Genomic DNA, 16,865 nt, shown 5'->3' on the forward strand with positions numbered 1-16,865 from the left:
TAATCTCTTGTGTGTCCTTCTAGAGTTTCTTTAAGGGAAGATAAACATATGCAAACATGTATTCTTACCCCTTTTCTGGATCATGAAGATCCCCTGGAGAAGGGAATGGCAACCCACTGCAATATTCTTGGGGCTTCCCTGGTGACTCAGATGGTAAAGAATCTGCCTGCAATTCGGGACACCTGGGCTTGATCCCTGGGTTGGGGAGATCCCCTGGAGAAAGGACTGGCAACCCACTCCAGTACCCTTGCCTGGAGAATCCCATGGACAGTGGAGCCTGGCAGGCTATAGTCAATGGGGTTGCAAAGAGTTGGACATGAGTGAGTGACTAACATTTTTCTTACACAAAAGGTAGCACCCAACACACTCCTTGTTTTCCTGCTATGTTATCTTAGAGGTCTTTCCATCTCAAATATATCAATGTCTAGAAGTTGATATCCAGATGTATTTTATAGATTTTAAAAATATATTTTTTCTAATTTAGCTAAAAACTATTTTTAGTCATGGATTATTTGAAGTGTGTTGTTTGTTTTTTAAATATTTATCTGGCTTCACTGGGTCTTTATTGCGGCATGGGGGATCTTGTTCCCCACAGGGATCGAAACTGGGCTCCCTGCATTGGGAGCACAGACTCTTCACACTGGACCGCCAAGGAAGTCTTCGCAGATTTATTTCTAAATGTGTATATCAGATACTCGTTATTCTGTTGAATAGCTAGGTGTATTTCATCACATGGCACACTCTGCTCAGCCGCCTCCCCTTGATGGACACTGGGGTTGTTTCTAACCTTTTATGACTATAATTACAAGATGGTGAATCTTGTAAATGTTTTCTTTTGTACATGTGTGGGCCTTCCCCGATAGCTCAGTTGGTAAAGAATCCGCCTGCAATGCCAGAGACCCCGGTTCAATTCCTGGGTTGGGAAGACCCCCTGGAGAAGGGATAGGCTACCCACTCCAGTATTCTTGGGCTTCCCTTGTGACTCAGCTGGTAAAGAATCCCCCTGTAATGCGGGAGACCTGGGTTTGATCCCTGGGTTGGGAAGATCCCCTGGGGAAGGGAAAGGCTACCCACTCCAGTATTCTGGCCTGGAGAATCCCATGGACTGTATAGTCCGTGGGGTCGCAAAGAGTCGGACACGACTGAGTGACTTTCCCAGAGAGAGAGGTACAGGTGTAAGATAAATTTTCCAAGTGCTAAAATTGGCTCAAAGGGCAAACACCTTTCTAACTCTGGTCGAAGAAGCCGAGTCATTCCGAGAGGCTCACCAATTTATGCCCCCCCGTCAGGTTGATTATACTGCCCGTCTCCCCCCAGAAGTGTCACCAGCGTGCCGTGTTTTGTGTTTATTTTTGCTGCATTGATAGGTGAGCAGTGGTATCTCAGGGGAGTTCTGATCTGCCTCCTCTGTCATTCTGGGCAAGGCTGAACACTGATACATAATCTGGGCTCTGTTTCGGAGTCCTGGGAGTCACCCCACTTCCCGGGTGGGACGTTCTGTGTCTGCTGAGCTTGACCTAAAGCACCACAGGCCAACTGAGCCCAGCCCGTCTTCCTTTGCAGACAAGCATGAGACGAAGCTGAAGGGGGTCATTTACTTCCAGGCCATCGAGGAGGTGTACTATGACCACCTTCGCAGTGCCGCCAAGGTGAGGGCCAGCTCTGGGGAAAGAGGCCTCCAGCCTGCCCACTTCAGAGGCTTGGACCCCTTCCTCATTCTCTTGTAAACTTTCTCTTCCTCTCTCCCTCTCCCAGAAGAGGTTTCTGAGCTTCACTATGGTGACTGAGGTACCCCTCCCCACACACCTCTAACCAGAACTAAGGAGTATTAACGCCTCCTGGCCCCCTGGCCCCTGACCCTTCCTTGACTCTCCCCTAAGTCCCTCCCCTCCCCACCGGCTGGAGTGTGGAGTACAGCGGGGGCAGAGAGCAGGGAGCCCCTGTGAGCTTGAGGGGGCTCGCTGGCCTCCTGGCCCTGAGATGCCAGCAGGCCATCTCCCTCCATGGGGGCGGGCCGTGCGGTGGGGAGGCTAAAGGGGGAGTGGGTGCCCTCCGAGACGAGGTCTGGGTGGGAGGACTTTATGGACAGGGGCTGCGGGAGGCTGGGGCCGTTTGCCTCCGTCCCGCCAGGCCCGCGACGCCTGCTCCAGTCCTCGTCTCTGGTCCACTGGGGGCCTGGGGCCAGCACCCCGCTCGCAGCTCTTTCCATCTGTTCCTTTCTTACTGGGAGGGGACTCTGGTCATCCCTTTGCCTCTGATTCTTTTGGTATCCTCTTTGTGCCCAAGAGCGCCAAGGAACGGTGTCCTTGCCTGGCAGGGTATGGCCCTGCTGAGGTCTGCGGACTGCCTCAGATGTGAGGAGGGGACATCCCAGCCTGGGATGGTGGGGAATGGGCTCCAGGCCTATGGAAGACTCAGGGCGTCCTGGAGGCAGAGAAGGGTGGATGGCCAGGCGGGTGTGAGATGCTTCGGGCTGAGCTTTGGCGGTGGGCCCTGGCTCAGACCTTGCTCTCTCCCTCCGCAGAGCCCAAACCCGGCCCTCACCTTTTGCGTGAAGACGCACGACCGGCTGTACTACATGGTGGCCCCCTCTGCAGAGGCGATGCGCATCTGGATGGACGTCATTGTCACGGGGGCAGAAGGCTACACTCAGTTCATGAACTGACTGAATGGGGCCCCCTGGACCCAGGAGCCATGCCCAGCCACCTGCTGCCCCGCCTGCCTCCAGACAGGGAGTTGCACCCTGGGATCCCAGAGGCCCTGGAGGGCGGAGCACGACTGGGGCTTTTGTACAAGAAGAGACTCTGTAATGTTCTGGAAGGAGCTCGTCCTGTGGGTTTCTGAGCTCTGACCCCCCCTGAAAAACCAGCCAGGAGATAAAAGTTGAGAAGGGGGCTTTGCCGCCTCCTGGGAGCCCAGAACTTGCGATAGCCTGTTAGGGTCCTGCCCTGGGGCCCACCCAGGCTGAGGCGCCGTCACAGAGGGGGCCCCCCGGCACCTGCGCTCCCTGTGTTCTCTTTTCTAAAGGACACGTTATGGTACCAGAATCTGCCAAAGATCCCCTCTTGCCTCAGCCCCTGTTGCAGGGGCCCTGAGGGCTGAGTAGCGCCGTATCCAGAGTGGGGTAACAGCTCAGGCGGTGTAATTCCCAAACCCTGCTCTGTCCCATTCTTGTGCCGCGTTTGTATTTTTTATGATTTTTGCTCAAGGACCAGAGACTGAGTGTCATCCTTGAGGTCCCAGCCCAGCCCCCTTTTTCAGACCCACCACCACAATCACCATAGTGACTGCTTCATCGCCATGGTTACATACTAATTGCCATGGCTCTGTGGCTCAGCCCACTGCTTCAGCTGTGGGCCCATCTGAGGGTACGTGCCATCATCTCTCCAGCCCAGGCCCTTGGGCATCTCCTGCTGGGGATGGGGGGGAGGGACTACCTTCACCCTGCCCCCCTGCCTGTGTCTCCAGGCCCTGATACACAGCCTGCTGGCTCCCCCGTCCAGCCCTCCCCTTCCACTCGTGCCTTGCTTAGAGCCAGAAGGGACGAAGCCGGGAACTGGAGGCCAGGGGAGGGGCCATCGGATGGGAGAAGGAGCTAGAAAGGCCGTCCTCGGGGTTCTGGTATATGGCTGAGTTTCTGATGGACAGAGGGCTGTTCAGATGCTCCCTGGAGAAGTCTTGAGTAGGAGGGGGAGCCCGAGGGTCTGGTTGCCCTCCCCTCAGAATAGGGATGAAATGAAGAGCAGAGGCCCAGGCCTCCAGGTGTCTGGGCTCAGCCCTTTGCGCCTTAACACTAAGCCCACCTCCCTGTCCCCCTTCCCAGCCCTGGACTATGGTTGCCAGGCCTGGGCTGGATGTTTTTCAGTATTTGCAAGCATCTCAGCAGAACAATAAAGCATTTGGACTATGTGTTTGGGAGGCCTGGTTGTGAGCGGCGTGGGGTAGGGGCTCATGGGGAAGGAGAGAGACTAGGTCTGATCCACGGTGCAGCATCTCCAGCCTATTAAATGTCCCAGGAGGGACCAGGGCCCAACCATGACCTCCGGGTCCTTGCCCTGCCCCCACTCCGCTGTGACAAAGGACTAGGCTGGGGGAGGGGCTGGGAGGGGGAGGGCTCTCCAGGGATAAAGGATCGAGGCACAGGAGAAGGTAGGGATGCGTGTGGAGGTTGAATCGGCAGGAGCTGCAGCCAGATGGGGACCTGAAGGCCCGTCACTGTGGCAGGAGGCTGAGCAGGAGGGCGGCTGCGAGGCAGTGGGGCGCCAGGAAAGTGGTCTGGGCCCCTGAGCTCAGCTGGTCCCCATAGCGGTCCAGCAACATCAGGACCACACCATTGGTCCAGCTAAACTCCTCCTGGAGAAAGGTAAGGTCCGTGGGGCAAGACTCCTGTGCCAGGCCCCCAAGTCCTCTTATGGATTGTGGGATCCCCACCTAGAGACACAGGCCCACCAGGCCCAGGGGTACCAGGGAGCACCAGTCGGGCTCCTCCCTGGGATCCAGCCTCCTCAGAAGAAACTGAGGCCCAGAGAGGGGCGATCATGGCCAGTTATGGGGACAGCAGAGCCCTGAAGCTCCCTGGAGGACGTGGCCCACTCACCTGAACTTCATACTCCCCTCCACCACCTGGCTGTCCACCATTGCTGACGTCATACTGAGGACAAGAGGATGAGCTTTAAGGTCAAGCCCTGCCCCAGCCCCCAACCCCAGGCCTCTAGGGAAGCAAGAAATGGGAGCCCCTTACAGGGAGAAGCTGCTCCGGCCAGCGGCTGAGCCCTGCAGTGCCCAAGCATGACCACCAGGTGCCGCCACTGCCCCAGGTATACTGGGCACTGGCTTTGCAAAGCCTGACAATTCCCCGTCTCACCCTGGGCAGGAGAACCCCAGGGACTGGGCTTATGGCCAACTCACCTTCTCATACATGGCTGACTTTTTGGAGTAGACATCAAAGTTGGTTCGGATCCAATTCTGGGCCAGCTGGAAAGCTACTTCCTGGGCTTTGGCTGAAGGAGACTTGGCCAGACCTAGACCCCACCCATGGCAAGACCCTGAATCTCCAGAGCCCCCATCCCAGGGGTAGCAGAGTCCCAAACCTTATTCTCCTCAATGAGCGAAAGAAGCCCAGGTGCTAGGACCTCCTTCCTGGAACCAGAAGCCAAGCTGCTCTTAATCTAGGTTGGCTTAAGGAGAGCGGAGAGTTGGTTCCCCCGACAGGTAGGGGCAGGAGTAACTGTTTGCTGGGAGGCTGAGAGAGCAGAGAAGCTAGAGAAAGTCCTCTGTGTCCTTTGTTCTCACCTCCCCAGTGCCAGGGAGGCTGAGCCTCTACCCTCGTGGGGTTGAGGTGGGGTAGGCCCCATCCCTGCCTCCCTACCTCTGATGACCAGGTCCTGCAGGGGGGCCCAGGCATTGGGGAAGTCCCATTGCTGGCCTGTCTTCTGGAGAGAGGTCGGAATTCCATACTGGTAGGTGAGGATCCGGCTGTCCTAGAAGGTTCCAGACATCATGACTGTGGGGCCTGGACAGGGAGCCAAGAGGCTGGGCCCTCCTGAAGCCAGGTGACCCCTCCTGGGCCTTCTCTTCTTGGCTCATAGCCGCCCCCTTGTGGCCGATTTGGGGCCTGCAGGCTAAGGCACTGGGTGGAGTTGGGGTGTGAGGCTGCCACTTACCAGAGGTCACAGGTCAGGGAGCAAGCAGGTGGTCCTGCCCCTCGTGTAGCAGCCCACCGTGCTCCAGGTATGCCTCACCTCCAGGTATTTCAGAGCTTTATCCACATCGTCTGGGTCAGAGAAGCAGCCGGCCCAGAGAGGAGCAAAGTTGGATGGGTAAAACTCCAGATTCTTCTTCTCATTCTCAAGGTCATAGTCAAACCAGGCCCCTTTGTCCTCATCCCACAGCACGTCCTTCAGGGCAGCCATGCGCTCGGCTCGCAGATTTCTGTACTTTGCTGCTTCAGAGTCATTCCCTGGGGTAACACTGCCTTTAGGCTAAGCCACAGGGCCCCCCGCCTCCCAGGGGGTCTAGTTTGACCCCCTGTTGTCCTCCCTCGGGCTCAGAGGTCCTGAGCACCAAGGGGCCATGCTGATGTGGAGCAGAGCCCACCACATTTCATGCCTCTAGCACCGGGGACTTCCCTGAGCACATGGTCCCGAGCAGCTCCCAGGCCCTGCACCAGCCTGTCCCAGGTTTGTCCTCACAGGGACACCAGCCAGCTGTGTGAATTCCCCTGGCTCTGAGGGGTCAAAGGGCAGGGAGAGGGGACAGAGGGGTTTGGATCTGTGGGGTAGGGTGTCCCCTCCTGGATCCTTACAGTGAGAAAGGGAGGGACACGGCTGCTTTGGGGGTGCGGGGTGAGGCCGGGGAGCTGGAGGTCCTCCCCCTCATGGTCCTCCTTGCAGCTCCACTGCCAAGGCCGAGGCAGGGACCCGAGCTGGGCTAGCGCCCTTCTTCCCTTCCCTGCGGGCATGCGTACCCAGTCTGGAGTAGAAGTTGCTCATGAGCCCCTCCGCCTGGCACAGGAAGGCGTTGAGGTCAACCGGCACCAGCTTGCTGGTTCGGATGCTGCTGAGTGAACTGGGGTTCGGGCCTCCCACGAGCCAGCGTGAGGAGAAGTCCCAGCCGGACTCGGCCCCAGCCTTGAGCTTGGCCAGCAGAGTATCCCGGTTCCCTGTGAGGCCAGGGCAGCGGCAGACGGGAGGCCGGGGCCTGACGCACTGCCCGGGCCCATGCTCAGCCCCTCCCTTCCTGCTGCTCACCTTCCGGCAAGGTGGCGGCCAGCTCTGCGTCTTTGCTGTAAGACTCTGGCCTGGTGAGAGGAGAGTGGGGAGCCTGGCACTGCGGCTCTAGGCCCTCCATGCCCGCGCAGGAGGCCCAGCCGTGATGGCTCAGCCGTCCTGGGGCCCCAGACTACCCAGGGCTATCAGCTCACCATCTGAGAGGTGGGACTCAGTCCCCCACCCTCCTGCCCAGGGAAGTCCTGACACTCAAACCGGAGGGAACACACAACAGGTTCAGAGGCTGGCCAGGTGGGTCCTCACCTGGGGCCCCCGTAAGGGACTTCATAGCGATTCAGGCTGTAGCTCTTTCCCCCGGCACTCACGGAGATGCTCCTGTTCTTAGTCCAAAAGTCCAGCTCTGAGGCCAGGGTCTCAATGTGGTCCCTGGGGTGAAGCCGAGCACTCTCTCCGTCCAGGCGCCCCGCAGCAGCCCCGCCCCGGCCCCGCCCCGGCCCCGCCCCGGCCCCGCCCCGGGGAGTCTCAGGAAGGGGGGTGCAGGGCAGCACTGGGAGGGCTGCCCACCGTAGGAAGGTGGTGTCGTTGGTGTGGGCCACGTAGCGGTCCATCATGAGGGTCAGGAGCGGGGGCTGGCTCCGCTGCAGGTAATACACGCGGGCCCCATTGGGGACGTGTCCGTACCTGCTGAGAGGAGGCCTGCTGACCGGCCCACCTGGCGGCCAGAGCCGAGGCAAACCAGCCCCAGGCCCACGGCATCTGCTCCCCCCACCCTGGCTGGATGCCCACCCCGCCTCACGTCTGCACCAGGTCCAGGAAGTTCTGCAGCATCCCCTTCACTGCCTCGGGCATCTCAGAGAGGAGCAGACCCTCCATCACCCAGTAGGAGTCCCTGGCAGGGGGACAGACAGCTCAGGCATTGCTCACACCACCCTCTGCCCTGCACACCTGGGCCAGGCCAGGGCACCCAGCCCACTCAAGATGTCTTGCTGGCACTGGGCTCCCCTCCCCACCCCTCACCCTCCCGCAGCCCCTGACTGCTCACCAGTAGTAGAATTCCACAAAGCGCCCACCGGGCACAATGAAGGGGTGTCTTGAGTAGATCAGCGAGAACTGCTCGGGGTGGCTGAAGACCTCTGGCTTCACCTGGAGTCAGGAGAGAGGACGTGGGCACCCTGGGCCCATGTGGCTTTCCATACTGGCTGGTAGCCCTGCAGCCTGGGCTTGGACTCTGGCTCTGGCGCTGCTCAGCCGTGCAGCCTTGGTCCAGGCCTGGGCCGTGGGGAGTCTAGTCTGCTGACCCCCACGTGGCGGCCTCTAGAATCCCAGCAAAAGCAATGGTGTGCAGGAGCCTGGACCCCCTCAGCCCAGCATCCCAGTGCTCACCACACAGCAGCCAGTATTAGCAGCCAGCTGGTGGGAGTTTCCTCTGGCTCCCAGTGCCCCCCGAATCTCTGTGGCCACCATGAAGCCAAGCCGAGAGGCTCAGGGCCCCCAGTTCTGGCCCTCAACAGCTTTCTCCAGTGAGGCGGGCATGGATGGGCATGCCCGGGGAGAGCGTGGGAGCGCCAGAGCAGGGCTGGCTGCTCTACATCAGGTATTTTCTGTTCATCCCCTCCCAGCCCTACACACGTGAGGGGGTTTAGTTGGAGAGAGGTCAGCCTGTCAGAGATTTGGAGGGGAGCAGAGGAAGGGGCTGAGGGTTTCCCCTTTGGGTGGGGGCTGCTGAGGAAGCAGCCCAAGCCGGCACATGCATGACCCTGGAGCCCCGCTCTGTGAAGTGGGTGCCTGGGTCCTGGGGCCGGGCTGGAGGACAAGAGCTGTGCAGCCTTGGGCAAACGGCTGCCCTCTCTGAGCCTCAGACAAAGGGGAGAAAGTGCGTAACAGACCGTGCTGAGCACAGGCCTGGGCCAGAATCAGAGGGAGCAATTATGGTTCCTGAGCAGAGGCTTGGCCTGAGGAGATCAGGCAAGAGGGAGCCCAGCAGGGGAGTGAACAGTCACTGTGGGGTGCGAAGGGCAGGACGGGGCAGCTGGGGGTGGAGGATGAGCTCGGTTTGCCTGGGGGAGGCTGGGAGGGCTTCAGGGAGGAGGTGAGGAGCTGGAAGTAGATGTTGCCCTCCTCCCTCTCAGAAGTTCTTTTTGGAGAGTCCTGTTCAAGGACTGCGTTCTCAGGAAATAGGTCCCAGTGTCTTGCTGGGTCCACATCAGGTGTTTTCTGTTCATCCCTTCCCAGCTCTACACAGGTGAGGGCGCAGAGGGAACAGGAAGGGCCCTAGGCGGCTCACCCGTTCCCCACCTCCATCTCCCTCTTCCAGGTCCAGAGCACTGATACCTTCTTTCCCAGCTTCTTCCAGAGTTGGTGCAGCTGCCCTGCCCAGGCTCGCAGCTTGGGGTCCAAGATCTTCTGCAGAAACTGGGGGCTGAAAGACCACGGGGCCCACAGGGTTGAGGGTGGCAGCCCTGAGCAAAGGCCCCTCTCCTGTTCTGTGTCCAGGGTTGTACCTGTCTCTCCAGTCCTCAGGGGTCCAGGGCTGCAGCTCCTGCCCCACAGCCCAGAAGTGTTCTTGGACAAACACTTGCAGCTCCTGCCGGGGGATGCTGAGGTTGTAGGCCTGGGCCAGCTCGTGGAAGTGCCTCAGGACTTGGTCTGGGGGACAGGCAGCAGGAGGGGTCAGTGGGACCCCAGGGAGCCTTCCCTGATCAGATAACCCTGCCTGCCTGGTCTTGCCCCCTGCCTTTTGGTGGAAGGTTCAGGAGAAGGCGGGGCCCCCAGGGTTCTCACCTGGAGCTGAGGACAGTGGCATGTCCACAAACTGCTTATCATCCTGGTAGAGTCTGGCCATCTGAACTTGCCGCAGGAGCTCCCCGTGGCAGTAAATCTGGCTGCAGGGAGAGTCAGGGAGGGGAGTAGGATGGGTCACCACCAACAGGGGAGAAGAAAACGGGAGTCTGGGGCGTGTTGACTGGGAGGGGCGAGAACTGTGTGTGTGCCAGGGCACGTGCACGTGTGTGCCTGTGCACGTGTGTGCCTGTGCACGTGTGTGCCTGTGCATGTGTGTGGTAGGGGTTTGTGGGTGGTGGTGACGTCAGGGCTGAGAGAACGCGGAGGGTCCTTGTGCAGTAAAGGACCTAAACAGCTGCCTGAGCCCAGCTCATTGGTTAGTTTGAAACAGTATGGAAAGCCAGGTGGACAAGAGGAAGGAGGGCGCTGTAGCTCAGAGCGTGTCCACACCAGGAGTTTCCTGTTCATCCTCTCCCAGCTCTACGCATGTGAGGTGGTTTTAGTGGGAGAGAGGTCAGCTGATCAGGGATTCAGAGGGGAGGAGCAGAAGGGGCTCGGATCTGTTCTCACTGGGTTGTGGGGCTGGCGAGGAGCCTGGAGCGCTGCTCAGTGGCGCTTTGATCAGCGATTGTGGGGTGGACCAGCTCTCTGTTCAGTGGCTCCATGTGGACCCAACTAGAAGGGCTTGTGGCAAAACCCTGTGGATTGTACTCAGTGACTGCAATGAAAAGTTTAAACCAGGAAATTTCCAGATGCAGTGTACAATACACACCGTATGGGAGAGGATTACTAGCTTGCTATTGGATATTGATGGAAACATCCTCTGTGATTGAAAAACAAAACATTCTTGAAACCATGAAATACCCATAATGCCTTCGGTGATGTCAGAAACGCTCTGATAAAGAAGGCAATGCCCCGGGAGTTCCTTAACGATGGAAATGGTTTCCGCAGGAGCAGGCTGCTGGGGGAATGCAAGGAGGTACTTTCTGTGTTCAAGGGCAGGTGGCCTCACTTCCTGCAGGGCTGACTGGGGAAGCAACAGAGAAGCCACCAGGAGGTGCTCCGTGAATAGCTTTTTATTGACCAAGCAAAAACTTGGTCATTTACTGATGGCAGTTCCAAGTGGACAGACAGTATCTTGGTTGGAAAGCCACTGCACCCTAACTGCCTGATGGAGATCTTTAGAAAACATAAGAACAAGCCAGCCCCATGGGCTGAATTGCAAGCTGTTTCCCTTGCAGTGGGGCTTCCCCTGGTGGCTCAGATGGTAAAGAGTCCACCTGCAATGCAGGAGACCTGGGTTCGATCCCTGGGTCGGGAAGATACCCTGGAGAAGGAAATGGCAACCCACTCCAGTATTCTTGCCTGGGAAATCCCTTGGACAGAGGAACCTGGCAGACTACAGTTCATAGGATCATAGAGAGTCAGCCACAGCTGAGTGACTAACACTTTCACTTCCCTTGCAGTGATGGAAGAAGTGAATGAAGAAAGCCCCTATGTTTGGCTTTATATTGATTCATAGACATCAATGTGTTCTATTTTAATGCACTATTCAAATTCCCATAGTGTTTCCATAGGAACATGCCACAAAAGGGCATCAGTGCCCTTCTGTCTGACCTTATGGCCAGGCCATTGCCCCTGACCGAGAGTAGGCAAAAACCCAAACACAGCGACAAATGGTATGTAACTCAGCCCACCGAGCTGGTTTGATTTTGTCTTCTTTGATAAGAGTGGCAGTCTTTCAAACAGTATGTTGTATGTTCACCTTGGAACTGCCATCCATAAACCAAGCAATTCATTGTCAGTCAATCAGGAGCTGTTCATAGGGCACTTGCCCAGGTGACAGCTGAATCTGGTAGTTCTTTTGGTGGTTTCAGCATCATCCCTAGGGGAAAAGAGTCTTCCTGCTCTTAAATACGCTGAGTAACTCTCCATTCCCCCAGGAGCATGGTCCTGCATAAACCGTTTCCATTTTCTTATGGAACTCCTCTGGGCCTCTCCCTCCGCCTTAGACCATTTTCCAATATCACCCAAGATAATATGGGCATTTCAGGTTTCAAGATTATCTTTTGACCTTCAGTCATAGGGAAAGCTTCAATTAATATCTGATAGCAAACAGTACCTGCCTCTCCAGTTACCAGAAATTCTTTAGTCCAAAGTCTCAGCTGGGAGGTGCCCAAAGACTTTTCCTCTAAGTCCCAGTCTGTGCTCCGCAGAAGAAGGCTACAATCTGTGTGGACTCAGGCAATCTTATTGGTTCTCATTTGGAACAGTCAATTAATATTGCTTGAGGCATGGCTTGGCATGTCTTCTGCTTTGTAATACTAGACACTGGAAACATCCCCCAGTCAGGCACAATATCCATCCCCGTAATACATTCAGGTAAAATAGATGCAGTCACTTCCCAATAGAACTGTTCAAGCACCAATTTTCATTCAAACTTTCATCTTGGTTGCAACAACCCTTGCATCCCTCACTGTGCACCATTTAGAACTTCAGCAAGGTTTGGGTTTTGAGTACCAGGGAGGGTAAGCGTTCCTCACAATCATGACATTCATTTCCATAAAACATTCAGGGAAAGGAGAAACAATCCTTTGACATAAAGCCTGTTTAAACATTCCATTTTTTTTAATATTACCTTTTACCTTCATCCCATCAACTCTTGCATTTCTATATCCTCTTAATCTAACTGTAGCCTCTTTTAGGTCCTCACCAGTGGCTTTTGGTACCTCAGTGCATGGGATTCCTATGTCACAGAGTCCAGGAGCCTCCTCTACCCTCTGGCCATTTTGCCCACTGCTATGTATCCGGTTTTGGGTCTCCAGTGTGGGACAGAGCTAAGGGATCCTGACCCAACCATCAACCTTTATCTTGATTATATTTTGGCACCATTGCCCCAGCAGATTGGAGGTCAGGCTTCGTGCTGCTGCCTATGTCTTGCTCCCAAGTTGCTCCCAAGTAGGGTGAATGGATTTTTTTCAGGCCTTTTCATTTTGGATGACCTGCAGGGGTTCCCATTGGTTCAGTCAACCTCGAAGAATGCTGCATGAAAACCTTTCTTTCGACCCTATCCACAGTCCATGGGGACGCAAAGAGTCAGACACGAATGAAGCCACTTAGCGTGCATGCCCATGGCTGCTTTATTCATCCCATTTCTTGAAAAGAAATCAGTCCTTTGGCTCTCCCTCTTTTCTTCCTCTTTTGTTTTGCTCCCGTAAATGTTTGCTTTATTTACTCCCTTTTTTTTTTTTTTGGTCATGCAGCAGGGCTTGCAGGATCTTAGTTCTCCCACCAGGGCTCGAACCTGTGCCCTTGACACTGAAAGTGCAGATCCTAACTACTGTACTGCCAAGGAATTTCTTATTCACCCCATCTTTAAAAATTTTTATTTATTTACTTATTTTTGGCTATGCTGGGTCTTTGGTGCTCGTTTCAGAGCATGGGCTGTAGGGGTCTCCGGCTCAGTAACTAAGGCTCACAGGCTTAGCTGCTCTGTAGCATGTGGGATCTTCCCGGACCAGGGATCAAACCTGTGTTCCCTGCATTGGTAGGCGGATTCTTAACCACTGGACCACCAGGAAGTCCTCACCCCATTCTTAATAACTGTTTCAGGATGCCTATCCTGCTGGGACGAGACCACTGGCTCTGTCCTCTGTCTATACATTCTCTTGGGAATCAATCTCATTTTCTTCATTATTTGTTGTTTCAGAATAATTTTTTCCTTAGGAAACGGCTCTGGGGCTAGTGGCTGCACATCAGGGCAGCCAGAAGCAGGACCTTCCCCAACACATCCTGTTAGCAGAGGCCCTGAGACCAGAGACTGTATTTAGGGCTGACCAGAATCTTAGTTTGGCTTATCTCTCACTTTCATTTTTGCTATTCTAGATGACAATAACCAAGAAATTCTATTTTTTATTTTTTTCTTCTTATTTTGAACTTTCTTATGCATTTGGTCAGCTAATACCCCAAGAGTTGAGTCCATCAGCTCTAGCTTCCATTGGTAACTTTTACCTCCAGTAACTGATCACAACAAAACTGCTATTCTGAACACATGGGTGACCCTGTGGCCATCCAGGAATGAAAAGATGCTCATTCCTTGCCCTTTCATCTTGCACTTTCCAAACCACGTGTTTTAGTGAGACAAGATCATCCTAGCAAATCACACATGTTCTGACAAAAATTACAATACTGCAATAAAATTCTGTCACCAAGAGTTAGCTTGGATGCCACCCCCAGGTCAAAACGATAGCCCCCAACAAGATTGCCGGCACTCCCAGCACCTGGTATGAGTTTAGGGGTCTTGAAGTTTCTACCACTTCTGACCACTGGCTACAAGTTCAGGGGTTCCCATGAGAATTTGCTAGAATTAAAGTTTTCGTGATTTACAAGAACGGTTCACAGAACTCAGGAAAGCACTATATTGTGGTTGCAATATAATTCTCATAAGGGTACAAGTCAGGACTGGCCAAACGAAGACACATACAGGACAAGGTCTGGGAGAGTCCTGAGCACAGAGCTTCTGTGTTCTCTCCCCATAGAATCAGGACACTTCAACCTCCTGGCACATTAAAATGTCAACCAAAATGAGGCTGCACTGAACTTTGGTGTCCGGAGTTTTTCTTGGGGTTTCATTGCATAGGTGCATGCCTGGACGTGTGCTAGGTCGCTTCAGTCACGTCTGACTCTGCGACCGTATGGACCATAGCCCTCCAGGCTCCTCTGTCCAGGGGATTCTCCAGGCAAGAATCCTGGAGTGGGTTGCTGTGCCCTCGTCCAGGAGATCTTTCCAACCCAGGGGTCAAACCTGTGTTTCTTATGTCTCCTGCATTGGCAAGTGGGTTCTTTACCCCTAGTGCCACCTGGGAAGCCCCATGGCATAGGTACAATTGATTAAATCATCAACTATGTGATTAAATCCAATCTTCTGCCCCCTTCTTCTCCAGAAGTCAGGAGGTCAGGCTGGTACCAGGTACCCCAAAGCCCCAACTCTCTAAGCGCTTCATCTTCTAACACGACCTATCCTGCTTTCGTCATCTCATTAGCATGACCCACCTAGGGACTCACCACGAGTCACCTCACTCATAGAAGCTATTTGAGCTTAACGTGAACACCAAAGACACTCCTATCACTTGGAAAATTTCCAAGATCTTAAGAGTTGTATTCCAGGAACTCAGGACAAAGACTGGACAAATTCTTTGTTATACAATATGTTGTTTGTGCAGTAAACAGTTGACATAGCAGATTGTGTTCATACCCTGTACATTTCAAAGACAGTCTGATACATGCCTAAGAGATACCTTCTAAGCTCCTGGGGCCCTACCTGATACATTTTTGTTTACTGGGACCTTAGACCATGCCAGATATTTCATCCTATTAATGTGATTTAAGGTGGGGGCTGAGGGCCACCCATTATCATTTTGACCTTTAGAGACCTGGAGAGTGAGTAAACTAGGGTCACCCTGAGGATACACTACATCCCTGTAACTGATCCCCAGTAAAAACTCATGGATGCCAAGGCATCTGGCTGGCCACGCCTCATGTTGTGTATTAAACTGCAACCATGAGTATAAACATTTGGTGAGTACTAGTGGAAGATATGGGCTCCCCTGGTGGCCCAGGGGTAAAGAACCTGCCTGCCAATGCAGGAGACATGGGTTCGATCTCTGGGTCGGGAAGATCCCCTGGAGAAGGGCACGGCAATCCACTCCTGTATTCTTGCCTGGAGAATCTCACAGACGAAGAGTCTGATGGGCTAGAGTCCATGGGGTCACAAAAGTCAGACACAACTTAGAGACAACAACCATCACCAGTGAACTTCTATTATTACTTCTCTTGCTTGTTATATAATAATAACCTTAATAATAACTTTCATGGACCTCATTTTCTACTTCACTGCTGCAACCCAGGAGGCATAGCAAGAACTCAATAAACCCATGAGGAAGGGAGAGTGGCTGCCCTGTGAGTCCCAGAAGCAGGATGAGGTCACTCATCCCTGCTATTTGGAGATGGAAACTGTGGCTCTGGAAAGAGGTTTGGTCATGGAAGTCAGAGGTCAAACCCAGGAGCTCCTTGCAGGTCCTTACTCCCACTCTCACATCCAAGGCAGGGAAATTAAGCAAAAAGTTTCCCAGAACAACCCTGAGAACAGGCCTGCACAGTTCAAGGAGCAGCTAGAAGGGAGGGCGGAGGGAAGAGGGAGGGAACGCTCCCTGGGTGGCAGGCTCCTGGCCTGTGTCCAGCCGCCCACAGGCCACCCCATCTTTTCCCAGCGCTGGGGGTCAGTGCCCAGAACAGAGCCTGAGACCTGATCTCCTTCCCTTCCCTCCTCTCTGGAGGGCTGACCCCGATGCTTGAGCTCTCCTTACAGCCCTCCAGACCTGGCCTTCCGGCTGCAACTCCAGCTGCCTTCTCCGCGCCTACCTTTCACAGGGTGGGGGCAGGGCCTCCTGGGACCCCAGCCCCAACCCCAGCAGGAGCAGCAGACGCAGCCCCCAGGTCCTCCCCTGCATGACGCTGTGGCTGCGGCCAAACGGGAGCGCCAGGTGCCTCCTGCTAGCCGGGAGCAGCCTGCTCGCCTCGCTCGACAACCCGGGGCAACCAAAGTCCAGGTCTGAGGCGTGGCCACGCGGAGCTGGACCATGCAGACCACTCGCTGCTCCTGCTCTCAGGGGCTGCCCCTGCCCTCTGACTTTGTCTTTTTCCTCCCCTTCTGTTTCTCAGCCTCAACTGGGGCCTCCTGCTCAGGCCCTTCCCACAGAGGCGGGGTGAGTGTGGGGAGATGGGACAAAATTCGGCCACACATATGTGACCTAGATGCCAGTCCCTTACATGGCCCCGAGGCTCCTACCTCAGGGGGTTACCATTTCCTTTAACATTTCAAACAGAAGGGCTCAAGAGTCTGTCCCAGGTACAGTGTGAAAGCCCAGGACCCTTGCGATTATCTACCAGGAAGGCTGTGGGGGCACAGGTGGGAGGAAGACCTACCATACTCGGAACATTTGCTGCGGGTGTTGAAGACGACATAGGAGTTTGCCAAGGGGATGGACTGGAGACCGTTCTGGTGTTGGCAGGGTAGCTGTAAGAAGCTCAGCCTGGCCAGAGAGACCTGGGGTTGGTGCCGGGGAGGGAAGCGAGGCAAGGCTGGAGGGACGTGTTGGCACCAGCCTGTCAGGGTCCTTTGCCAAAGCCAAGGAGGCAGCGGGTTCCAGTGAGGGAGCTGGCAGAGAAGCCCATGAGCTGAGGCAGCAGGATTTGATTTGCTGTAGGAAGCTCCCCCCTGGGCACCAGGGCAGGGGGTTGAGGGGCAGGGGTGGGACGGGGCGAGTGAGGAGGCGGCAGCCCAACCCAGGACCCCTG

The 16,865-nt window shown here is 55.1% G+C and overlaps 2 protein-coding genes across 22 annotated transcripts in view; one reads left to right on the forward strand and one right to left on the reverse strand.

The window, feature by feature from the left end:
- Nucleotides 1-3,909, forward strand: part of PHLDB1 (pleckstrin homology like domain family B member 1) — a 48,912-nt gene extending 45,003 nt beyond the window's left edge. For all 20 annotated transcript variants that reach the window (XM_069555365.1, XM_069555366.1, XM_069555369.1 and 17 more), the window contains 2 exons: nt 1,564-1,649; nt 2,525-3,909. In XM_069555365.1, the coding sequence (XP_069411466.1) occupies nt 1,564-1,649; nt 2,525-2,665 (227 nt within the window). In that variant the 3' untranslated portion in view covers nt 2,666-3,909. The remainder of the gene's footprint in view (nt 1-1,563; nt 1,650-2,524) is intronic.
- Nucleotides 3,868-16,018, reverse strand: TREH (trehalase). Of its 2 annotated transcripts, XM_069555387.1 has the most exons (15): nt 15,930-16,018; nt 9,510-9,610; nt 9,230-9,374; nt 9,060-9,147; nt 7,771-7,871; nt 7,525-7,617; nt 7,293-7,409; nt 7,032-7,154; nt 6,750-6,799; nt 6,467-6,661; nt 5,742-5,959; nt 5,369-5,480; nt 4,909-5,021; nt 4,598-4,651; nt 3,868-4,353 (listed from the first exon to the last, which is right to left on the reverse strand). In XM_069555387.1, the coding sequence occupies exons 1-15, from the start codon at nt 16,016-16,018 to the stop codon at nt 4,213-4,215; spliced, it is 1,740 nt and encodes a 579-aa protein (XP_069411488.1). In that variant the 3' UTR covers nt 3,868-4,212. The 2 variants fall into 2 exon arrangements, with proteins under 2 accessions (XP_069411488.1, XP_069411489.1); XM_069555388.1 differs by lacking the exon at nt 7,525-7,617 and having other exon boundaries at nt 7,293-7,412.
- Nucleotides 16,019-16,865: the final 847 nt, after the last annotated feature.

Source organism: Ovis canadensis, chromosome 15, assembly GCF_042477335.2.
Source record: "Ovis canadensis isolate MfBH-ARS-UI-01 breed Bighorn chromosome 15, ARS-UI_OviCan_v2, whole genome shotgun sequence".
Taxonomy (NCBI): Eukaryota; Metazoa; Chordata; class Mammalia; order Artiodactyla; family Bovidae; genus Ovis; species Ovis canadensis.